General features: G+C 42.7%; 2 protein-coding genes and 1 non-coding gene across 3 annotated transcripts; 1 reads left to right on the top strand and 2 right to left on the bottom strand.

Annotated features, from left to right (window-relative positions):
- Window positions 1-12,263: 12,263 nt before the first annotated feature.
- LOC112082112 lies at window positions 12,264-14,393 on the top strand. Its single transcript, XM_024149212.1, has one exon. The coding sequence runs from the start codon at window positions 12,264-12,266 to the stop codon at window positions 14,391-14,393; it is 2,130 nt and encodes a 709-aa protein (XP_024004980.1).
- A 3,797-nt stretch (window positions 14,394-18,190) lies between these two features.
- LOC112082111 (meiosis-specific protein ASY2-like) lies at window positions 18,191-20,402 on the bottom strand. The gene is made up of 5 exons (XM_024149211.1): window positions 19,973-20,402; window positions 19,769-19,903; window positions 19,606-19,707; window positions 19,000-19,523; window positions 18,191-18,919 (listed from the first exon to the last, which is right to left on the bottom strand). Exons 1-5 carry the CDS (start codon window positions 20,400-20,402, stop codon window positions 18,191-18,193), a joined length of 1,920 nt encoding a protein of 639 aa, XP_024004979.1.
- Window positions 20,403-24,414: 4,012 nt separating this feature from the next.
- Window positions 24,415-24,521, bottom strand: LOC112082634. The gene has a single exon (XR_002897300.1). It is a non-coding gene; the product is annotated as a small nucleolar RNA R71 (small nucleolar RNA).
- Window positions 24,522-25,838: the final 1,317 nt, after the last annotated feature.

The following is a 25,838-nucleotide window of genomic DNA, read 5'->3' as shown; positions in this document are numbered from 1 at the left end:
CTGGAAGCTTTGTCGTTTGCAAGTCTTTTTCAGGTATTGCAAGGAGTCTAAAGAAGATATACATAGATACTTTATGCGAGCTCGATACATGACATCACCAGAAGCAGCTGTTTATGCGATCCATATTAAAAAACCTTAAGAATGCAGCCACTACACCAACGAAATCAGCAAAGAGAAGCTCGATGAGTTCAATGAAGTGGTTCGAAATTTACCTGAAGGAATCACCTTTGCCAGAGCTTGTAAGGACTTCATGATAGGCCACTACTTCTGTGAGAGAAAGGAATCAATCCCTAAAATAGAATACTTGTTCAATCATGCCAGAAGAGGTAAACCTGTTCGAAGACTTCACAAAATCGAAGGTACAGGTCAGTTTCTCATCTCTTGTTCTATTAGAGGTGAAATGTTTAAAAACGTGCTTTGTGATTCTGGAGCCTGTCTTAACATGATGTCCAAGGCAATTGTTTTGAAACTTGGTATCAAGCACCTGCGCAGGACTAGAGCAAAGATTAGTCTAGCTGATGATTCCAATACAACACCTCAAGGAATAGTTCATGACATTCCTTTGAGAATATGAGATTGCATCGTGCCTGTCGACTTTTACATTGTTGAAACAAGAGACGCAACACATCCAGTGATTCTCGGATGGCCTTTTCTAGCAACTTCCAGAGCTATAATGGACTGGCCAAACCGGAGGATTTCGTTTGCTAATATCGACAAAGATGTCTTCACAGAAGCTGTCCCATACAACAGCAAAGCAGGAAAACGTTCTGCAACAGAAGAGTTTGAAGAAGAACTTTGGAGTGACGAAGAACCTGCTAGGCAAAGCCAGGAGATATAAAAAAAGACTTGTCTCAGGACAAGATCTTCTTCATTGAACTAAGCCACGTCGAACACCAAAGTCGAGCTAAACGACTTAAAACAGAAGCGCTTAATGGGAGGAAACCCATTTAGGTATTGTTTTCTTTAGGATTTTTCTTTCATTTTCTATTGATCTTTTTCTCTTTCTTACTTTCAGGTGTTTCTTATAAAACAAAAAAAGCCAAAAAAATAATAAAAAAAAAACGAAAAGACCAAAAAGAAGGATGATCCCTGACTGCTCGGCCCAGCAGGAACCAAGGAGAAGCAGGAAACAAGCCGCATTTAAGCCCCCGCGGTCGCAGGTGTTCTGACAGAGGGAACAGCTCTTCGACCGCGGCTGCGTCTTTCTGACCGCGGCCGAGCACCGGTTTGCCGCGGTCGCATGACTCCTGACCGCGGCAGATGGTCGTTGAGATTATACCCGACCCCAAACCACCCACTTCACCTCATTCCACCTCACCAAGCCCCACTCCACCTCATTCATCACTTCCCACCACCTTCATCACCACCTATCATCTTCCTAAACCTCTTCGAATGAATCCGGTCCATCTCCACCAGCATCCCGGATCCATGTAAGTTCTCTTTGGCCTTACCAATTCGATTATCTATGAATTTTTCTCATCCAATCTCGACTTGTTTCACACTGAGAACAGTGTGATTTAAGTCTGTGGGAGGATTTCATCCCTTTCTAACCACTTTTCTTTCATGAGTATTGCATTATCTATACTTTTTGCATTTTCCTTAAAGTTTTTCAAAATCGGTTTTCAAAACAAAATATGTTTTAAAGGGAATGGTGAACATGAATCAATGATAGTTGACTGTGTGCTTTTAGACTGTTTCTAGTGACATGCTCATTCATGATTTAGGATTAGACTAGGCGGTAGCTAAGCACATTTGAAACGAAGTACCCCAGAGGAATTTGAATGATTTCGATTTAGATGAAGGAATACACTAGCTCTGTTTTATTTGGATTTAAATTGGACCAGGGAAACGAATCATACATTCAGGACTCCTTTATCCTTTTACCACTCTCGGTTGATCCTGAATGGCTAGTTCATCTTTAGCTAGTTCCCCATCTTAACCAATCCTCTTTCAAACCAATGCACTCTTGTTTTCTATTGTCTTATATGAAGATAAGTGCAAAAATGTTGGAGAGAAAGAGGAACGACGCAATTTTCAGTCACAAAAGATAGAGACCTGCGATTTGCCGAAAAAGTTCCCGGAAGGATTCAACACAAGAGGAAGCTCAGTTTGCCTTAGAAAAATCTCAAATTTTGGTACAATCTCGTCCTCTAGTCTCTTTCTCTTTTAAAGCCATTCCCTTTTCCAAAAAAAAAAACAAAAAAAAATCTGAAAATAAGAAAAGGAAGGAAATAAAAGCCTTAGAGTGTCTAGAGAGGTCAAATTTTAAGTCCCAAGGCAACTGGAGTTCGATTTTATGGAGTTTTGGAGATCATTTTCTGATGCCCGGAAAGAATCTAAGTCTGGGGGAATAGTTGTTCACAACAAAGGAGGAATGATTATGCAACAACATTTGGCAAGAAGAAGTGACTGAAAATTGTGGTCATCAACAGTTCCTTATCTTTCTTGCGGTTTTGTATTATCTTGCATCATCTAGATTCATCAGGTAACCCGAAACACTTTAACTCCACCACTTAAACAGCCCTTTAATGCCAAACGCCGTCTACCCTGGATGATGTCTTTAATGAGAATTTACTATTGCACTTAATGAATGTAGAAAGCTAGTTGACTGGAATCAATGATTAGATTATTTAAGTTTTGCATGACAGAAAAAAGTGGAGTAGTATCTTTTGTGTCTTGGTTAGAATTTTCTAGACTAAGTTGTGGATTGATGCACGATCTTTGGTCCTAGTTTAGGAGTTCATGTCTCTGAGATTTGTGCATTTCCTATTTTTTTTTCACTTAACCAGTTTAGACTTTTGCTTTGTTTGAGGACAAACAAAGGTTTAATTCTGGGGGAGTTGATAACACCGTATTTTGACCACTTTTATGGATCGTTTTGAAATACTTTTTCTATGTTTTTTATTGCTTTCAAGTACTTTTATTACGTTTTTCTAGTATTTGTAGTTCCAAGACTCTTTTCAGGAAACTTAAGAAAAAGATTAACAAAATGGATAGAAGAACAGATTTTCAGCTCAGAGTCAAACCGTCAGAAGTTCACCCCCGATTAAAGGCCTTTTCACCGTCTGATCTAGCTAAAATTTGGAGATATCAAAGATAGAAGTATCAGCTTTCCAGCATACTTTACATCTTGGCAATCCAACGGTTCAATCAAAAGATACGCGAAGAGCAAGATGTCCCGTAAACCAGCCGGCAAGCGTTTCCACCCGCGGCCAACAGCCCATTCCCTGCGGTCACGCACATCCCAACCGCGGCCAGCCATCCATTCCTCGCGGTCACGCACATCCTGACCGCGGCCAGCCAACTCCGAGTTTGGAGGCCTATTTCTAAAGCCCATATCATTTTTCCAGCCTCAATTCCGGGACCCTAAAGACCAGAGAGCATTGGAGACTATAAATACATATCATTTAGGTCGTTTTTAAGAGATGAAAAAGAGAGACGAAATACTTTACAGTGGCATATTCATACGTTTAGGTTTAGCCGTTTTTCTCGTTTTTAGTCGTTTTCGTTAAATTTAGTTTTAGGTCATTTTAATTACCGTATTTTCTCTTTAAGATTCGTTTTTACATTTTAAACACACCACCAAAACCCTCACAAAAGTCGCCTGGTTCTAGACTTCCTTACTTTATATTTCTTTCGAAGGCTTTTGCAGGAAAGATCCTCTTTCCCTATAGATTCGATCCCTAAGTACTACAATCGATCAGCTGTGCACTTGCGGCTATTGATTTCATTTAGGGTAAAACTTGACACCCTCACCACAGACCACATCATCTCCCAATCATGCAGAGAGAATCCATAACCTGCAGACCAAATACAAAACTTTTACAAACGGTTATATACAAAACCAAATCAGCTCGTTCTATAATTACGAACCTTAGCAGGCATTGGATTCTGTCTCCCCAGAAGGTCGTTTATATCTTTCAATGTTAGCATAATGCCGTCTCCAACCGACAAGGACCTACGAATAAATGAATGTTAACGTTGATAAGAATTACAAGTAGTCTATAACAGTGATCTATACGTAACTCAGTAAGTTATTATCTAAACTTTTGAAAGCTTTCATAGCTTTTTCAAATCGATCATGCAGCTGCTTTTCTGCCTCGTCGACAACAGGTTTTTGGCCTATACGCTTGTCGCATAGGAACGGACTGTCATATCTCGTTGATATAGTCCTCTGATGCTTACTCACGCGCCTATGCGCATGCCCCTCCTCAATTTGGGATTCTCGGGCTCCAGCTGGTGTACCAGAATTATCATCCTGCTCGCCAGGTGTGGTAGGGTCGACATCCATCTTCACGACCTGTGACAAGAACATTCGTTCATCGCTTCAACACATGGAAAAACTAAGGACATCTTATTCCAAATTGCCGTGGAATTTAACCTCCTCAGAAGTGGATCCTGTCTCAACATCGTCAACTTGCGAATCTTGAATAGGTGAGCCCGCAGTGTCCTACGGGTTATTTCATTATAGAAAGTTGACAAATGTTAATGGTTAACTAATTATACACTAACTCTAAAAACAGTCGTTAACTTTTGTCTATAACAGCTATAAAGACATGTGAGAAACCTTTTCCAACGCGTCCTGCCCGTCCGGGGGTGTTTCCACAGAAACCTGTTGCTCATTATGGGTGGTGGGAGAATAGCGACCGGTAGCCTAAGGCAAAATTACGCGTTAACATTAATACTAACAAAACTGATATATTAACGGTTATATGGATAAGTTAAAATCGATCATAACAAAGTCAACATAAAAGCAAAAAAAAAAAAAATAGCGTGTACTCGTTAGCGTGTATATACATGTATCCTCTATATATTAGTTAGCGTGTATTTATCAAAGTTATGTATATATATATGTTTCACCTGTATATTAGTTAGCGTGTATTTATCAAAGTTAGCGTGTATCTATGAAAGTTAAGTTCTCGGGGGAAAATGTACCTTTTTCCCCGGCGGAGGGACTTGAACAGGCTCGTGTTCGTCATTCTGGGTGGGTGGTGGACTGCGTCCAACATCCTGCAAAGTTAGCATATTCAAAAATGTTAGACGCTGTTTTGTACAGATAGCGGTTATCATTGCAAAATTGACATATTTGTATATAGCCATATATCGACTAACATATTTGTTAGCGTGTATCTATGATAGTTATGTTTACTTTAACCTGAAGACATAATCCGTCTAAATCCAAGTTTAAGTTCACCAGTTCTCAACTGCGAAACGTACTTCATATTGAGAGCGGATATAAGAAAAGTACCTTTTCAACCACGTCTTGCACCAGGGGAAAAACTTGAACAGGCTCGTGTTCGTCGTTCTGTGTGTGAGGTGGACTGCAGCCAATATCCTAATTGAATATAAACAGCCGCACAGAATGTTAGTCGCAACTTTGAACTGATAACAGATATACCTTTTATGTTAGTATCTAAAAGGTAGGATGTTGCCAAGTAAAATACCTGTTGATAGTTATAGGTGGAGGGAGAACTACGCCCGGAATCCTAAGGCAAATTAAGCACATTAACAATAATACAAAAAAAAAACAGAAAAGTTACAGTCTATCAAATTTACGTTCGCCGGTTCTCAACCATGAAACTACACCATGTCGGATTGGGTATAATAAAGGTACCTTTTCAACAACGTCTTGCCCTAACGGAGGGACTTGGACAGGCTCCTGTCCGTCGTTCTGTGTGGGGGGGGGGGTGGACTGCGGCCAATATCCTAAGTGGACATCAGCAAACACGAAATGTTAGTGGCTAGTTTGATATGATAACGGTTATAACTCTCAAGTTAGCTTCTAATAACCTTTGTTATCATATAGGATAATATGTAGGCAAGTAGAAAATACCTGTTGGTCGTTATGGGTGGGGGGATAACTGCGGCCGGAATCCTAAAGCAAATTAAGCACGTGAACAATAATACGAACTAAAAAAAAAGGATGTGTAGCGTGTACAATTGGATAGGACACATAATGTTTGAATATTACCATATTTGTTAGCGTGTATCTAAGATAGTTAACATATACGTTCGCCAGTTCTCAACTACGAAAACTCCGTCAAATTGGTAGAAGGTATACGAAAGTACATTTCCCACCACGTCTTGCCCCCTCTGAGCGACCTGAACTGGCTCATGTTCCTCATACTGGGAGAGAGGTGAACGGCGGCCAGTATCCTAAGTGAACATTATCATATACACAACGTAATCGCTAACTTGCTCTGATAACTGTTAATCCGGCGTATATTACACCTAACATCTTCTGCTAACATTTGGCAAAATACATTGAGGGACAGAGATAACATCTAACAACCTCTGTTATCGTATAGCAAAAATACATTGGGGCCAAGAAATAAGCTTTCCATATACTAAAATATCTTTGTGTTCAAGTTACCGTTAACCCTAAGTGTTGACGTGTAATTACCCATTTCATAACTAGAAAAGAAAACAAACCTTTTCCTCCAAGTTAACAGCAGAAGGTGAGTTTTCGCCGTCATTGTGCGGCTATTGCATTGTGTCATCGGCAAAATATTGCTCATCATCTGGTAATCCGTGAGTTCCACCTTGCCCATCTTCAGCCTCCATCAAGTTTGCAACATTCACAGGGACACTAGAGTCACCACCATCAACACCTACGCCTCTTCCTATGCTACCGTCGTCAGCAGTAGCTGCCAAATAGAGGGAAACAATCTCTTCAGCCGAAGGCATGGTTTTGTTTGGCTGTACAGAAGGGATAGCCTGGGGTTTGGCTTTTCCCCGAGGACAAGGGACAGTTTTCGGTGGGGACGACCGATTAATACTAGGCGCAGCAGTTTGCCTCTGAGACCTGGTCCTGCCGATGCTAAACCCGACTCAGAAGGACCACCTGTCACTTCGTGATTGATATCAGTGTTATCGATGAACCACTGCGTTACAGCCTTGAAAATTGCTCGATTGTTATCTGCTAACAATCGCTCGATTTTCTTGTTGTTGTCCTGGATGATCTTTGAAACCAGGTTCTTTATTTTCTCCTCCGAGAGAACAAGTTCTGTCTCTTTCAGTGGAGCTACGGTAACATTTGCGCGCTGTTTACTGGACATTCTCATCTAACTTCTTCCCTTCTTCGTCCCAACAAGTTTAGCCTTCTGACCACCCCTCCGAGAGCTTGTACAGGCATCTAATATTTCGGGATCAAGACCAGGTCCAAACATTTCAGATTTGAAATCATAACCTTGGTTGATGAGCGTAATCATATGGTCAATCCGCTCATCAGGTTCGTCTTCACTCCATGACAGGTCCTCTAGCTCATTCCTAAGTATGAAATCTAGTCGAATTATTGAATGAACGTCCACCTGCAATAAAGAGTAATCGGCGTTGATATCGATTTATGACTCATCCTTAGCAGTACATATTTATGGTATAAGGTTGTAAAGATAACAAATTTGTTGCGTCGTATCTGTTACCCGATAACATTAGTCTTAGCTGATACCACGGTTAGTCCCTCCAAAAATAAGAATACATACCTTTTCTTCCTCATCGAGCACTCTTGATTTGTTGAGCTGCAACTGAACTTTCTGTGACCCGCGCCGAGTATCAATGCGTGAAGGACCACTGTCTTCCTCACTTGAAGAATCGTCGTCAGCTTGAATAGATGGAACAGCCTCTAGAACTACCATTTGTAAAGCTGGAAAAAGGCCCCCGACCGTGATGTGGCAGTCAAAATCTGAGATAAGTTTCTACCCTTAATGGAATTCATCATCACATCGAACGACAACCTCCCCCAAGGGTATTGAAGAAATGCATCGAGATCTTCAACCATTTTGGCATGCTCCATGCTAACCTTTGAGCGACTAAAATGGACAGAAGACACAAGAAAAGCATCAACTATGGCAAGGCACACGTATCGTAGTCTCATCTGGGAATCTAATTGAGATTTCTTCTGTAAAATCTCAATTGGCTTTTCTACGGGGACCTCCTTCTCGTCGCCAAACAGAGTCTTGAAGTATTCTGGAACAACATGTGGCCTTCTTTTTTTTTCTTCTGATTCGCTGGATATTTATCACAATTCAGCCCAGATACTATCTTGAACTCGCGGATTGAGAACCTAATAGGTTTCCCCGCAAAGACCAACCAAATCTCATTCTCTTTCTTAACATCTAACAAACGAGTGAGAGTAAACAGACCAAATGCGCCAGACCAAGCGGGTTGGTTGGTAATTTCAAACAATTTCCCAAACTGCAAAGACCTCAAAAAATCTCTTTCTGATTGCTTCAGAGCGGCATCTATATCGGAGATAACCATCATTTTCTGGTAAATGTTGACCCGATCACCAAATGGTACATTTCCCGGGCTGAATATCCTTTGCGGGATGTCGGAATTTGGGATCTGTCCAAATTTAGCAGGTTTATATACTTTTATCATATGTCGGAGTGTTTTACTCTTAAAATCGCATATCAGATCCATAAAAAGCAAAGAGTTTTCGAAAATTTACCTGGTCTGACATGGAATCCGAAAATTAGGCAATGGCCTAAGGCCACATCAAAGTTAACAAAATTATAAGGCTACATTTATTTCAAAAATAGGCTTACATATATAGTTTAATACATGTATTTAGTTTATTTGTTTTAAAAAGTTCATAATCTTAAACATTTTTATTGTTATTAGAGAAATTAAACAGTTTGGTTATCATATCAATAAAAAGAATTGATTAAAAAAATTGAATATGTGAATTTGATAAATGCTTTTGTAGGAAAAATGAAAATAATTATAATTTAGAATTTCTATATTATCTATTCTTTATTATTATTATTTTTGTATGTTTTAATTCATTGTTATAGTTTTTTCTAAAAGTGTTATTTTTATAATAAAGATCACATGTTTAAATTTTGCCTAAGGCCTCTATAAATCTAAGCACGGCTCTGGCTGTGTCAAAGCATTTTCTTGATAATTATCTCGGTTGTTGAAAATATATTAGATAATTATCTCGGTTGTTGAAAATATAATATATTGGGTTCATAATCATGTTGATTGGGTCAGAGATTACGACTTACGAGTACGTGCCACATCGGGGCAGTGGCCGTAAATGAGTTTTAGCACCCTTAACAAATCAAACCATTCATGTTTTCGACAAAACAATTTGGGACATAATAGGAAGATATTCAACAACATAATAATAAAAATGGAGTATTCAAATCGGGATCAGCATATATTTAAAGAAAGAATCTATTTGATGGATCTTCTTTGACCACTAGGAATAGAATCTTTTGCAACTGTAGCTAAAAATATCAGCGTGGTTCATACTTTTACTAGCATTTCGAAAATACAAACAGAATTCCATTAAAGTTCCAACGAATAGAAATAAGTGCTTTTTATAGGGGTAATTTTTTTAATTGTTTAAAATTTTAATTTTAAAAGTTTAGTTTAGTGAAAATTGGTTGGCAATAGATAACTACATATATTTATAAATATCAAACGATGAATATTTACGTATATGTATCCATTGAATATGTATTTGAGTTAGTTTTGTTTGGTTTAATACATAAGTAATTTTCAAATGTGAAAGTGATGTGATTTAGTATATACATACTTATAGACATACGAAGATGGATTACAATGTATATATGTATAAAAAAAATCTGATTGTGAATGTTTTTCTTTGAAATCAAGATATCACTTTCACATAAGTAATTTTCAAATGTGAAAGTGATGTGATTTAGTATATACATACTTATAGACATACGAAGATGGATTACAATGTATATATGTATAAAAAAAATCTGATTGTGAATGTTTTTCTTTGAAATCAAGATATCACTTTTGGTTAATAAATTCTATAATATGTCTAACCAATGATTATATATAGTATTTTTAAAACGGACTAACCCGTCTACTCTATTTTGTAATGGACTAAAATATTTTTAAACCAACCCTTAAAGAACTACAATTTTGAATATTGAAAACACAATTAAATTTATTTATTTAAAAAATTGAATTATTTTTTTGAATACAATACAAATTAATATGAAAATACAAATGAAAACTATTGCAGAATTTTAAATAGAATTTTTGAATATATTTGAATTGATTATTACTTAAAATAATAGAATATATTTTAATATCTTAATATGACTAGTAAAAAAAAATGCTTTTTTGATTTATATCCATATTATTTTCAATAATTTTAAAAGACATTTATATTTTTTTCTTATTTCATTTATTTCTTCTTATTTAGAATGGCATTTCATATAATATCTTACAAAATAAAGTTCATTTCTTAAAAAACAAAAACTTATAGTATATAAATAAGATGTTACAAGTTCTAGAATATAGAAATGACAAAATCATTTGTCCCCCATTGCGAGGAAGATTGATGGAATTCTTATGAATAACAATTGGCTGATGGCTTCGACTCTGTCCTAAGGTGTCTTTGGCGACATGGAGTTTTCTGACCATTACATTAGTTGTGTGAAGGTTGCAAATCAGAATCGCGATAAGCCCAAGTCCTTCAAGTTATCAAATTTTCTTATGTATCATCCTGATTACATAACCAAGATCCAAGATACTTGGGAGAGGCTATAGTTCCATGGCGCATCTATGTTTATTCTTTCCAAGAAGCTCAACTTTCTCAAGAGATCCATCAAGAGATTCAGCAAGGAACACTTCTCGGATCTTGAGAAGAGAGTCCAGCAAACGTCGCATCTGAAATCTTGTCAAGAAAATTGATATATTCATATCTTTACATGTTTAGAATGCATTTTTAGTCCAAATATAGAGTCTCATGCATGCATTTAGGTAGTTTTATTAGAGTTTAACCTTGGTTTTAGCTTTTTTTAGGAAATGTATTAGGTCCAAAGGAGTCTTGCATGTTTGGAGTGATATTCAGGTGCTTTGGAGGTGTTTGAGAGCAGAAGAAGTGAAACCAGTGAAGGAAATGATGAAAAAGGATGTAGAAATGGTGAAATTTGCAAAAAAGAGTTTATCGGCCATTTTTGTACTGCTGGCAGCCGTTATCGGCCCAGACACGTACCACGGGTCACGATCATTGGCCAAAATTTCTCAATTCAAAGATCGCCTTACCTGAAAGCCTTCCGGTATGATACAGTTTCCGGTGCCTTCATCACAAATCAATAGGATCGAATCACGGTTCCAGAAAAACTTAGAATCAATGGATTTGAAGCAGTGAGCTGTTGTAGGTGGGCTGAGCACAGCCCCCTTTTTTGTAATTTCGTTCAGGCCCATTAACGAAGTGAAAGCCCAATAAGATCAACAAGCCCGTGTGCGAAGAGTAAAACGAGGTCGTTCAAATAGGTAACCTTTTTGTATCTAAGGAGCAGCTCGCCACCTCCTCATGGATGGGACAGCTCGCCACGTCGACATGGATGAAGCAGCTCGCCACCACGACGCTCCGATAGACGGTCGGTCAGGTCTATCTGCCCGGCCGCCCAAGCTACTCTGACCGAGATGTAACCTAATTTAAACACTATAAATAGCCCTGTAACTTCATTTATTACGGGATCCGTAATCCGAAACAAGGACAAGAATACTCTAGATTTATAATCAAACTCTTACCTCGCAAGCTAACATCGCTTAATTTACCTCGTCCAAATAACCTCGAAACATCCACCTCGAGATCACCTCTATTTAATCAAGAATCTCCGAGCTTCACCTAGACAAATTTACTGAAGTAACCTCGTGTGCGGATACAATACAACAATTGGCGCCCACCGTGGGGCAAAGAGATTTCTTTCTACGCAAAGAGGGGCTCGATAATGTCAGGAGTTCAAATCAATGAGACGACTAGTCTACCCATCTCAACTACAGCCGAAGAGGGATTTCATACGTCACCGGTTAACAATCCAGAGACCTCGAATAGGCAATCACCAACGATAAATCCCGTGGAAATCGCAACTTCGCTCCCAGAAGCGCAAGCTGCAAATCAAAGCACGCCAGCTCATATCGACGTCGCAACGTTATTCGCAACAATGATGGCTCGAATGGAAGAGCTGAATCATCAGACAAGCGCTCGCTTGAACGAGCTCGCCGCGGCACAACTTTCTTGTCAAGATCAAGTCAACACATTACACTCGTCAGAGACCCAAGCTCCAGAAAGACGTGCCCAAGAAATTCAACGAGTACAGCGCGCCTTATTCGGAGATTCGCCCGCACCACCAACGACATAAAATCACCCGGCCTCGAACTACGATGAGGTGAACATCGGAGCTCCCGAACACGAAACGCGTCGACCTCAGATAAGAAACTCACAGCAAGACGAAGAAATGCTCGAGATGAGGGCCAAATTGCGAGCCATGACTTCGCTTGTACATCAAGCCACTAGCTCGGCACCCGAGATCGACCGTGTGTTGAAAGAAAGCCAAAGCACGCCGTTCACGACCCGAATCACCGACTTCCCGATTAGAACTCAAGTGAAGTTCAATCTCCCGACATATACAGGGAACTCGGACCCAAGCCAATTCATGACCGCGTTCAGCATTCAAATGGGCCGAGCACGATTCACCCCCGAGGAAAAAGATGCAGGCTTCTGCCAACTGTTCGTTGAAAACCTCGGCGGTGCGGCCCTCGTTTGGTTCTCCAAGTTAAAAGTGAACTCGATTGACAGCTACCAAGCATTGTCGACCGCATTCCTCAAGAGGTACATGATGTATATCCAAGGCGCAGTTTCCAGCGCCGACCTCTACCAGATCAAACAAGGCGAAAAAGAATCCCTTCGGTCTTTCATCAGCAGGTTCAATGCGATCGTTTCTCGGATCACCGTGACTGACGAAGCATCGCTGCCAGCTCTTCGGAATGCCCTGCGAATCGATTCGAAGTTTCGGGACAGCCTCAAGTTCAGCAAACCCCGAACTCTCGAAGACGAGCTTCACCGTGCCACTTTATACATCGAAGACGAAGAAGAAAAAGAGACCGCGTCGCCAGCAAAAGCGACACCGAAGCAGCAACCTAACAAAGATACCCCCAAACAAGATTATCAGGAACCTCGACAACACCTCGACAATAACTATCGAGGTGACAATCGCCGAGGAGCGACGTACAACATCATCACTCAACAGCAGCAAAATTGCCCGTACCAAAACCAATCAAACACCTGGCAGCGAAGAGATCGTGGAGAGACACGACCCTTCTGCGACTATCACAACAAATATGGTTACCCGACTGCGATGTGTCGCGAACTACAGGCCTATTTGCTCACAAAATATCGCAAGGGGGAGATCGCATTAGCAAACCAGCCCCAAAACACAACGCCGCGAAACAGCGAGGCTCGACCAACGGCTTCCGCCGAACAGCTTCCACCTCCTCCTCCAACGAACGATCAATCCAACGACGACGTCGCGAAGAGAGACCGTGGAAACCAACCTCGATGTGACACTCCTCCGGCATCTCGAAAGAAGGTGTTTTTTATCATGGGAGGCCTATCGACGTGCAACGATTCCGTCAGGTCGATAAAAAAGTACGGCCGCCAGGTCATGCTCGCACAAAAATGGCAAGTTAAAAGCCCCAAGACCGCCGATAACGATGTGATCACTTTCACCGAGGCCAACACGGAAGGGGTTGACATGCCACATAACGATCCGCTTGTGGTCGAGCTGCGGATCGCGGATTGTGAAGTATCTCGAATACTGGTCGATACAGGAAGCTCGGTCGACCTGATCTTCAAAGAAACGCTTGACAAAATGGAACTGACATCGGTTAAGCCACTCACGGGATTCGATGGAGACACAGTCTACTCGATCGGAACGATCAGGCTTCCAGTCTACGCGGCAAAGACGACTCGCCTCGTCAAATTCGTCGTCGTCGACAAACCCGCCATCTATAACGTAATTTTGGGAACGCCCTGGCTGCAATCCATGAAAGCGGTACCATCGACCTATCATCAATGCCTCAAATTCCCAACCACCTTCGGGGTAAAAACCATCCGAGGTTCTCAGGAGATATCGAGACTCTGCTTCGCCGCAGAGCACAAGCTCCGATCCAAATCCGCGATTCCAGCCAAGGCGTGTCTTACGATTCTACCCGTAACTCAAGTCGATTTGCCAACTCAAGAAAGACCGAAGCAGGAGCTCGTCGTCCAAGTCAACATCGACGAAAGCGACCCCGAACGATGCGTAGGGATAGGAGCCGATCTAAAGGAGGAGATCAAGGTTGAGCTCGTACGACTTCTTCGCCGAAATGCAACGACATTCGCCTGGTCAGTAAGCGATATGCCCGGGATCGATCCCTCAATCACAAGTCATGAGCTTAACATCGATCCTACGTTTAAGCCGATCAAGCATAAGCGGAGGAAATTAGGTCCAGAAAAGGCACAAGCTGTCAATGATGAGGTCGAACGTTTGTCAAAGGCTGGATCGATCATCGAGGTCAAATATCCAGAATGGCTGGCAAACTCCGTTGTCGTCAAAAAGAAAAATGGCAAATGGTGAATCTGCGTAGACTTCACCGACCTCAGTAAAGCATGCCCCAAGGATAGTTTCCCCTTGCCGCACATCGATAGAATCGTCGAGGCGACGGCAGGCAACGAGCTCCTATCATTTATGGACGCCTTCTCCGGGTACAATCAGATCACGATGCATCTCGAAGATCGTGAGAAGACATCCTTCATCACCGATCGAGGAACCTATTGCTATAAGGTAATGCCGTTTGGCTTAAAGAACGCGGGCGCAACATACCAATGACTAGTCAACCACATGTTCGCCGATCAATTGGGACGAACGATGGAGGTTTACATCGACGATATGCTAGTAAAGTCGCTCACCACCGGTGATCACATCGGCCATCTGCAAGCTTGCTTCACCGTTCTAAATCAATACCAGATGAAGCTCAATCCAACTAAGTGTACCTTCGGGGTAACTTCCGGAGAATTCCTAGGCTACATCATCACAAAACGAGGAATCGAGGCAAATCCGAAGCAGAGTGATGCCCTAATCAATCTCCCATCACCTCGCAACACTCCTGAAGTCCAACGTCTTACCGGCCGAATTGCAGCACTCAACCGATTCATCTCGCGATCCACAGATAAGTGTCTTCCGTTCTATCAACTTCTCCGAGGCAACAAACGTTTCGAGTGGGACGGTAAATGTGAGAAGGCCTTCCAACAGCTCAAGGGATACCTCGCCAGCCCTCCAATTTTAGCCAAACCTGAAACAGGCGAAACCCTCTACCTCTATATCGCTGTATCGAGCTCGGCAGTAAGCGGCGTTTTAGTCAAAGAAGATCGAGGCGAGCAGAAACCGATTTTCTACGTTAGTAAAACTCTGGACGACGCAGAAAAACGATATCCGACTTTGGAGAAACTCGCACTCGCGGTCATCATGTCTGCCAGAAAGCTACGACCCTACTTTCAATCCCATTCGATCATCGTCTTGACCAATCAACCACTTCGAACCATACTGCACAGCCCGAGCCAGTCAGGTCACATGGCAAAGTGGGCTGTCGAGCTGACAGAATATGATATTGAATATCGCAATAAGACAAGTGCCAAATCGCAGGTCCTCGCAGATTTTCTGGTAGAGCTTCCGCCAGAGCTAATCCAGACCGACCTACCTGACGAGAAGTGGTCCTTATACGTCGATGGATCCTCCTCGTCCCGAGGCGCAGGTATCGGCATCCGCCTAGAATCTCCGACGAAAGAGATATTGAAGCAATCGTTCCGGCTCGAATTTCCAGCCTCCAATAATGAAGCGGAGTACGAGGCTTTACTCGCAGGACTACGTCTAGCGCAAGGAATCGGGGTCAAAAAAATCGAAGCTTTCTGCGACTCCCAGCTCGTCGCTAGTCAGTATAGCGGCGATTACGACACCAGAAACGACCGGATGGATTTGTATCTTAAAGCCGTCAAAAACCTCGCTGATCGCTTTGAACTTTTCTCACTCACCAGAATTCCGAGGAGTGACAACACCTCAGCAGATGCACTAGCCGCCCTCGCATCGACGTCTGAACCACATCAAAGGTGCGTAATCTCAGTAGAAAGCATCGATTCCCCTAGCATTGTCTTACCTCGAGGAGTATACGCGGTTCGAGAACTCGAAGCGAACAGATTGGATGCCGTCGAGTTACCTCCCCCTAAGGTCATCGATGAACCTGCCGAACAAGAGCCAGCAACTGAAGATTGGAGGATCAAAATCTTGCTCTACATTACAAACGGCCAAGTTCCACCCGATCGATGGGCAGCGAGGCGCTTAAAAAATCGAAGCGCTAAATACATTCAGTCACACGGCAACCTCTATCGTTGGAGCTCGACGGGCGCCCTGCTCAATTGTCTTCACGGCGAATAGACACTCGATGTCATGCGGGAAACACATGAAGGGGCGTGTGGAAATCACTCCAACGGTCGAGCTCTCGCTCTAAAAATCAAGAACCACGGTCATTTTTGGCCAACAATGCTTACCGATTGCGATCGATTCGTAGCTCGCTGCGAGCAATGCCAACGACATGCGCCAATGATCCACACACCAGCCGAGCTTCTGGCTGCTTCCTCGCCACCTTATCCCTTCATGCGATGGGCGATGGACATCGTCGGTCCACTTCCTCGATCCCGACAAAAACGATTCATACTTATCATCACCGATTACTTTACGAAATGGGTCGAGGCCGAGTCCTACGCCAAAATCAAAGCAACCGACGTGAAAAACTTTGTCTGGAAAAATATCATATGCCGTCACGGATTGCCCTACGAGATCGTCACCGATAATGGTTCCCAGTTCGTCTCCGATGTAATTGAGGACTTCTGTGCCAAATGGAAAATACGACTTAGCAAGTCAACACCACGATACCCATAGGGAAACGGACAGGCAGAAGCAACCAACAAAACCATCCTCGACGGCATCAAAAAAAGACTCGAAGATAAGAAAGGCTTATGGGCGGATGAGCTGGACGGAGTCCTATGGTCACATCGAACTACACCGCGCAGATCGACGAATAAAACCCCTTACTCGTTGTCTCACGGCATGGAAGTCTTAGCCCCCGCCGAGGTCGGTCTACCAACTATACGCAGAACGATGTTGACACAAGACGGTAAAAAGAACGGAAGAATGATGAAGGATAGCCTCGACATGCTCGAGGAGGAGCGAGATCACGCCCTGTTAGGTATGCAAAATTATTAGCAGCAAATCTCACGATATTACAACAAACGCGTGAAAGGAAGGCACTTCGAAGCCGGCGACCTCGTCTTTCGAAAGGTGTTCGAGAATACCGAAGAATACCGCGCCGGAAAACTGGGCGCAAAGTGGGAAGGCCCCTACCAAATCACTAACGTTGTTAAACCTGGTGTTTACGAGCTGATGACGATGGACGGCGAGATGATACCTCGATCTTGGAACTCGATGAACATCAAGCGGTACTACTACTAAAAAAAAAAAAAAAAAACTAAAAAAAAAAAAAAGGACGCTCACCGAGCTATACTCGGTCGAGCTATGTCTCGAATATGTGAACTACGATCGGCTTGATCCCAGTTTGTTGGGTACGTAGGCAACCTCTCACGAGGTACAGCTATTAATAAAATTTTATTTATACAAACTTTCACTTCGACATCTTTCACATCGACATCCTAGCTAGATGTTCGATCCCCTAATACGCATTTCCCTACAATGCAAACTCTTAATCAATCCTAAGGAACAAAAACCTTACGATTGTGAGAGAATAAGCTGGGACCAGTCCCGCATCCTTTCTTAAATCAGCCGAATAACTACGTCGAGATCATTATCACTATTCGGACACGATTAATGAAATAAAACAGGGTAAGCCGAGTCACACCTCGCGCCTATTCTTCCCTTAAGCCGAGTTTCACCTCGCACCTATTTTTCCCTCAAACCGAGTTTTATCTCGCACCTATTATTTCACTCATACCTGTTATTTTACTAAATTTTATCCCGCATCTCGTACCTTGCATCCATTATTTTCGTAGGTCAAGTCTCGCGCCTATCGTTCGAGAGTGTTGTTCCAATAAGTAAGTTCTCACTTCGTTCCAATCTTTTTGAACCAATTTTCACCTCGTATCAAGCATTTCATCTCAAATCTATTGTCGTCTTAATTACGAGCTAAAACTAAGAATACCCCCGTTAATCGCTTTGCTTTGCTTAAATACACCCCGTATCTATTATCTTCTTAAAAAAGCATTCATTGATGAAATTGAGTCGAGTCATTACATTCGAGGCAACATAACAAAATAATAATAAGTAAAAAGAAAAAAGGTGATAGCATATAAGGGAAAGACAGGTGAGATCTACTCGTCAGGCTGATTGCCACCCTCGTGGTCCTCTTCATCCTCGCGATGCCCCTGATCTTCAGCCTCGTCATGATTTGAACCACCGTCCGGAGTCTCGGGATATTGCGGGGGCATGTCGCCTTCCTGAAGATCAGATAGCCGAAGTCTCTCAAGTTTCAGCTCGCAGTCGCGCATGGTCACCTCGAGATCAGCCCGCAACTCGACCTCGGTCATCTCTTTATCCTTCAAGAGATCGAGGCATTCGAGAGTACCTCGAGCCTGAACAAGTTCTAGCTTCACCTTCACAATGGCCTCCTGCTCAGCGATAAAGGTCCTCAATCGATCTATGCGGCCCGAGAACTTGTTCTCCGCATCTGCCCAAATCCGAGTAGTCTCGGATTCTATCTTCTCCTCAGCATGACGTTTGACACGAGCCACTTCGGACGCGACCACTTTCTCAGCCTGGAGCTTCGCTTCATTGACCGTTTGCAGGTTGCTGATCAGATCCTGATTTTCCGCTTTCAGCTCTTCGATCTTGTCAGTCAGCGTCTTCACGCCTTCTTCCAATTGCTCGGAGCGTCTTTTTTCGACCTGCCACTTCTCCTCAGCTGACTTTCGCCGAGCAATCGCAGCGTCCCGCTCTTCCACGGCTCTCTGCCCAGCAGACTGAGCATTACAAAGCTTCGTTGCAGCAGCTCGAATCGTTCGGTGATATCGACCCTGCGCGCGGTTGCAGCTCGCGATAAACTGATAAAACTTAAATCAGATTGAGATCGAAGCAGAGGTAAAACTTAAGCCAGAAATATGAAACAAAGTTCACAACATACCTTGAAGGCGTAGCCCGCCATGTCTTTGAAGACCGCGTCATCAGCGGCGGGAACTTCAGAGGTAGATCCCTTTATCAATCCGAAGAGCTCAGCGCATTTGTCAGCATTGTTGACAAGGGGCACCCCGGACTCGGGGTAATCAAACTTGAAGCTCCAATCGATCTCCGGAGCCCTACCGTCGCCAGTGGGATCAACCTTCGACCTCTTTCCCGGCTCCTCGCGATCACCACCTGCAACCACCTCGCCGGAGGTTCTCTTCCTTGATCCCTCCTTCGCGGCCGACTCATCAACCTCGGGTTGGTTCACCCCCCCGGTAAGCTGGGTGGTCTCGACCTCATCCTTGTCCTTTTTCTTCTTCTCTTTTCTTTTTAGCTTCTTTGCCTCTTTCCTAGCTCGCCTCGCAGTTTCATCAGGCCCCTCGGCAACTGCCTGACCTTCCTCTTGAGCCCCCACCTCAGGCTCAACCGTTTGGGCGCGATCCTCAACGAGATCACTGTCTCGACGAGCCTCGACGAGCCTCGACCCTGTTGACAATTTGAGGTGCCGTCGCTTGGGTCGGACGATCTGACTGAGCGGGAGATTCCCGACTTTTATTCCCCCCACTACTGCGATTGGCCCTGAGCCTCGCAGAAAGACTAGGCGCGTTCACTTGAATCGGAGACATCGCGATCGCTCTCTCCCTTAACTGTTTTTCCCTCCTCCAGCTAGCTGTAACAAACCAATATGTTAAACGACGTAAATCAAAAAATTCTGAAGACATCGAACTTACCGTTCGTAATACGGGTAATGGCAGCCTCGACTCTTCGGCGATGGATGTCAAGCCAGTGTTGAATTCCGATTGCTCTGATCTTCTGGATGTTCTCGTGGAAGTTCTCCGGGAAAGCTCTGAACTGAACGTTGCGATCTGCAAAAGACGAAAACACATTAGTAAGAATAAGGAAAGACTCGAGACACGACCAGACTAGCGATCTACCGATGCTGTCGCTCCACTCGTTCCTAAAATTCCTGGAGGTGTCGACAACCAGCGTCTCATCCACCTTCGCAAAAAAGAAGGACGCCTCCCAGCTCGGCGTCCTGTTGACAGGGTAGACTAAAGAACAGTCCTTCCTCGCTTTTATTGTGTACGTCCCCGGGATCGAATTGTTCTTTTGGACGTTGGTCATCTCTTCAAAGAAACGCCAATCGACATTGACTCCAGCTTCGCTCCCAAATAGCAGAGCCGCGACCATAAATCGAATTCCCGCAGGGAGAATTTGCGAGAACGCAATGCCTCGACGATCTACATAATCTGTCAGCAGCCTCGGAAGAGGCACCCAGAGGTGGCAAAGGCTGAACCACGCCTCGTAGAGCGTGACCCAACCTTCTGGAGCATACCACGGTCGATCTTCAGGTCCCGGCGCCATCAGCTCTCCTCAAAAGCCGTATCGAAGCTGAAATTCCTCGAGGCGTTGAGCCGTCATCTGAGACGGAATGTCAACTAGTCGATTTTTGATAGCTCCCTTGCGTTTGGAGCCCTTCCGTCGATGTCTGACTTCCTCACCTTGTTCTTCCCCATCTCCCTGCCCATTTTCTTCCTCCCCCCCTTCGTCGACCTCGTCCTCGACATGCTCTGAAGCCTCCCCATCACGTCGATCCTCCTCGAAGGGAACTATCCGAAGGTCCGTTTCACCTCGCGGAGACGCCCCTTCAGAGCGGACTCGATCCACTAATTCAGCAGATGGAGACTGTTCTCGATCCGACTGAGTATCGGACCTCGAAGATATTTCAGGAGAAGAGCTCGCACTCTCGGAAGACTCCCTATCAGATCTAGAGCCAGATTCTAAGCTCGACTCGATACGCTGACCCCCCAAAGTCATCACTCAACGACGAATAACAATAAAAAGTTCGCGATAAACGGAAAAGCCATGCCGAAAAAGAACAAATCCAAGAGAGAGAAAAATTCTAGAGAGAAGAAAGAGCAAGATTACCTTTTGTAAGCGGAGAAGAAAATGAGAAGAAGAGGAGGAGAGCAGAATATATAAGTGAGAAAAGAGGTGGTTACCGAGAAAAGTAATGATGATCCGGACGCTTCCCAGTATCTTATTTGGATACGGATTCCACGCGCTTCCACTCGCGACTCCTCATTACCTAAGTCGACCGTTGCTTTTTGCGACTCATCGCTTTCCAAGAATCACGCTTCCATTCGCGACTCTTAATTACCTAAGACAGCCGTTGGCCATTTGCAACTCCTCATTCCCCAAAGTATCACCTCAACCCCGAAGATTCCGCATCGATGTCGAAACCCAAAGGGACGAAATTTCTCCACCTCGACGCGTTGAATATTGAAGTAACATCTCCATCAACGGACTGGGGGGGGACAATTGTTGTAGGTTGGCTGAGCACAGCCCCCTTTTTTGTAATTTCGTTCAGGCCCATTAACGAAGTGAAAGCCCAATAAGATCAACAAGCCCGTGTGCGAAGAGTAAAACGAGGTCGTTCAAATAGGTAACCTTTTTGTATCTAAGGCGCAGCTCGCCACCTCCTCATGGATGGGACAGCTCGCCACGTCGACATGGATGAAGCAGCTCGCCACCACGACGCTCCGATAGACGGTCGGTCAGGTCTATCTGCCTGTCCGCCCAAGCTACTCTGACCGAGATGTAACCTAATTTAAACACTATAAATAGCCCTGTAATTTCATTTATTACGGGATCCGTAATCCGAAACAAGGACAAGAATACTCTAGATTTATAATCAAACTCTTACCTCGCAAGCTAACATCGCTTAATTTACCTCGTCCAAATAACCTCGAAACATCCACCTCGAGATCACCTCTATTTAATCAAGAATCTCCGAGCTCCACCTAGACAAATTTACTGAAGTAACCTCGTGTGCGGATACAATACAACATGAGCTTAAAGATATGGCCAACAGAAGATGAACCTGTCTCGTATCCATTCTGGACCGATTCGATACACCTCAAAGATCATCTAGGACGAAGCCCTTCCCTTCCGATCCAGTTTCCGGTGCCTTTATCAAGATTTGAGAGCATTGAGTTACCTTCCGAGAACGTTTGGAATCAATTCATTTCGAGTAGTAAGCTGGGAGATATCGCAAGCGGGAAAAAGACATGTCTTCTCGGATTCTGAGCACCATTGGAGTAATTGGTATCCTAAGTGTTCATATGCCTTGACATGAATGCCTCGACCCACTACAACTCGTGGAATGGCTTCTCAACATCCTTTAGGCATCCCACGACACAAAGGGCACGACTCACAGACAAGCCGAGGCCAATTCCCGAAGTAAAATGTCCAAAACCTCGAGTTCAGGACACGACTAAGTTTTGAACTCGTGGCAGCTCCGGAAACAAAATATGCAATGCCTCGACTTGAGACCACGGCTTGCACTACCTCGAGGCCTACTCTTTTTGACTTTCCAGAACAAGAAAAATCCTGCCACGGCTCATATGCCTCGAGAAGAATCAAGCCAAGACCTCGCATGTTCTTCATGTTCTTACCCAGATTTTTGCTGCCTCGACTTGGAGGCCTCGACTTGGAGAATTGGACATCAGCTCGAGGCACACTATTCAGGACCCAGCAAAGCCGGGTCAGTACTGAGTTTGTCCTAGGCTGACCCGGTCCAAAGCTCACTATATAAATAGTTTTTGGTGTTAAAAACCCAAGATATCTTTTATCCATATTTTACTCTTTTATTTTATTTGCTCTGTGGTGAAAGTTTGTTAAGCGATACATCTTTTTTAATCATTCAAGGTTGTTTCTTATCATTCTCTCCTTCTTTTTTATCTTGTTAATCATGTTTATCATCACCTCTTGCAAAAGATTAAGTGTATTAAGCATGATTAGTGAGTAGTTTTTCTTTTAAGCTTCTAGGTGTGTAGATTAGGGTGCTTAGATGTTTGATTTATGATGTTTAGATTCTATATTCTCATTTCCTTTCCTTAGTTAGCTGTTCCTAATGTTATATCTTTGATAATCACTCTGATCTAGACCTTAGGCATTCTCCACCAATAGGGTGTTTGATGAAATGTCTGAATGAGCTAACTAAAGGGTTTATGTTTCGAATGCCATGACAGTGTTTGTTTGAAACATAAATGACATTTTAGAAGTTGTTTTTAATGCATATTGATCGTCATTACCACTAATGAGAGTTAGGTTTGAATGTTAATTAATATAGTTATTATTGCCTTGAGAAAGGAATGATCTTGTTTAGAGTTCTAAGTTAATTGGATTTAGATATCATGTGATGCTTGCTATGTCTTTCTGTATAAGATTCAGTCTATCTTAGCTCTTGTTTTGATGCATAAAGAGGCTGTTCGGTCATATTAGATATTAAACCTTACACTTGTTAATTATTTATTCACTAATGGGAATTAGTCTTGATTAGGTAGTTATTAAAGGGATTATTGTCATGGGAATGAATTAATCTGATTTAGAAGTCTAGACTAAAGAATAGCAAGTGTTGCATTGTTTGCTTAGCATCATGAATTAACATTTAAAGCACCCTGATCAATGATCACATCTAAAGGTTTAGCTTTATCTTTATTTTGAATTTGAGTCTTGTTTATTTCTCTTGCTTGTTTTGTTAAGTTGTTAGCTTGCTTATCATCATTGCTTGTTTAGATTTTATAGTTAAATCCTCTTTGATCACCACTTGTCTAATTGGACTAGGATTCAGAATTGATTCATCATAGTTCTAGTGTCTAGAAATCTCCATTTTGATTAATACCTCAAATACTACAATGATATGAGTAGTTTGAGTAATTGAGTTTGAACCTAAAAGTTCTTACTATCAATTTGGCGCTGTTGCCAATTGGAGAGTTTAATCTAGCATTAGAACTTTGGATCTTCTTGAGATCAAGTCATTTTATTTTGTTTTACTAATTAACTTTCAAGTGTTGTGTTTGTTTTCAGGTGTATGAGCACCAGAATTCAAGCAAGAAGACAAAGAGAAAGAGCTGAGCACACTAAGAGATTGGGTATGGATCAAGAGCAACAGGCTCATGGTGGTAATGGAAACCACCAGGATCAGCAAGAGGATCCACCACCACGTCTAAAAACAGTTGTAGGAGCTGGTGATGAGGGCAATGCTCAGGATCATAGACATGGGAATCAAGCTCCAACACCTGAAAACGATTTTGAGATCAAGTCTGGCTTGATCAATATGGTCTAATCAAACAGATTCCATGGCTTGGCATTAGAACACCCATTGGATCATATTGACAACTTTGATAGAGTTTGTAACTTAACAAAAATGAATGGACTGAGTGAGGATAGCTTTAAGTTGAGGCTAATTCCATTTTCTCTAGGAGACAAAGCTCATCAATGGGAAAAGTCTTTACCTCAAGGATCAATTACAACATGGGAGCAATGCAAAAGAGCATTTCTGACCAAGTTCTTCTCTTCATCAAGAACAGGAAGGTTGAGAAATGAAATCTCAAGTTTCATACAGAAGAACCATGAATCATTTTGTGAGGCTTGGGAATGATTTAGAGGATATACCATGCAATGCCCCCACCATTGATTCTCAGATTCACAGCTGCTAAGTACCTTCTACAGATGTGCTTTACCAAATGTCAGACTCCTCTTGGACACAGCTTCAAATGGTAATTTCATGAACAGAGAAGTCAATGATGCCAAGACCCTTGTGGAGAATGTCGCTTAGAGTGATGAGCTTTATGGGTCAGACTTTAACAGGAATTTAAGAGGAGCTGTGAGTGTAAATGAGGAAAGGACAAGGAAAGAAATCAAATCTCTCAATGAGAAGCTAGATAAACTTCTCCTAGCTTCTCATAAGTCAGTTAACTTTGTTGTATATGTGAATCACGTATTTCAGGCCACTGTTCAAGGAGAAGACATCACAGCTGAAGTGAACTTTGTAGGTGGCCAACAAGGTTACCAAAAGGGATTTAACTACTACAAGAATCCCCCAACCCAGAAATTTTATCCTCAAAACAGTCACCAACAAGGTTTTGTCCCTCCCCAACAACAAAGTCTCCAACAGAACGCGGGGATTAAAGATCAAGAAATGAAGAACCTGCTATAGCAAATCCTCTAAGGTCAAGCAAGTGGTGCAATGGAATTCAGCAAGAAAATAGCAGAGATCCACAACAAGGTGGATTGCTCTTATTCTGATCTTATTACTCAGCTAGCAACCTTGTTTCCAAAGTCAAGACTCTAGAAAACAAGAAGGGCAACTCCACTTCTCAAGCTCAAGGATCTTTACCAGGGAAATCAGTTGCAAATCCAAGAGAATACTGCAATGTAATCCTCTCAAATGATACAAAATCATGCTGCTCTCCAAGAAATTGAGAATCTTCTTCATGGCAAGGTCTCAACTGAGAAAACCCTCACTGATGAGGATGAGATCGCCATCATAGAATAGTTTGAAAGACTGTTCTCTGATTTCAATGAGGACATTGAGAAAGAAGGTAGGGAGGCAGCTTGTTTTGCTATGAAGAAGAATGCTCTTACGATTGCTGAAATAAAGGAACATAGAATGGTTCAAGCAAGTAAAACTGATGAAGTGTCTAGCATTGGTTCAACAGGGGTGAAACCTAAATCTATTCCCAAGCTAGGTAATCCAGGGAAATTCTCCATCTCATGCTCTCTTGGAAGATTGATAGTGGACAATGCTTTTTGCGATTCTGGATCAAGCATTAGTGTAATATATCTAGACATGGTGGAGATATTGGGAATCAAGACTCTCAAGCACCACCCCACTTCAATTACCTTTGCAGATTCCCACTCAAAAAAACCATATATGATCCTTGAAGACTATCCTCTAAAGATTGGTAAATGCATAGTCCCAACTGACTTTGTGGTCATGAAGATGAAGAAGAC

This window comes from Eutrema salsugineum, unplaced genomic scaffold (assembly GCF_000478725.1).
Source record: "Eutrema salsugineum unplaced genomic scaffold, Eutsalg1_0 scaffold_1, whole genome shotgun sequence".
In the NCBI taxonomy this organism is placed as follows: Eukaryota; Viridiplantae; Streptophyta; class Magnoliopsida; order Brassicales; family Brassicaceae; genus Eutrema; species Eutrema salsugineum.
The sequence above is the reverse complement of the archived record's forward strand: the minus strand, read 5'-3'. Positions and strand labels throughout refer to the sequence as shown.

Coding starts and splice junctions, on each gene's coding strand:
- LOC112082111 (XM_024149211.1), bottom strand. CDS start 20,402: ATGGCGCCGGGACCTGAAGATCGACCGTGGTATGCTCCAGAAGGTTGG. Junction 19,904..19,972: donor CGAGTGGAGCGACAGCATCG/GTAGATCGCTAG, acceptor CGTCTTTTGCAG/ATCGCAACGTTCAGTTCAGA. Junction 19,524..19,605: donor GAGGCTCAGGGCCAATCGCA/GTAGTGGGGGGA, acceptor AATTGTCAACAG/GGTCGAGGCTCGTCGAGGCT.
- LOC112082112 (XM_024149212.1), top strand. CDS start 12,264: ATGACTTCGCTTGTACATCAAGCCACTAGCTCGGCACCCGAGATCGAC.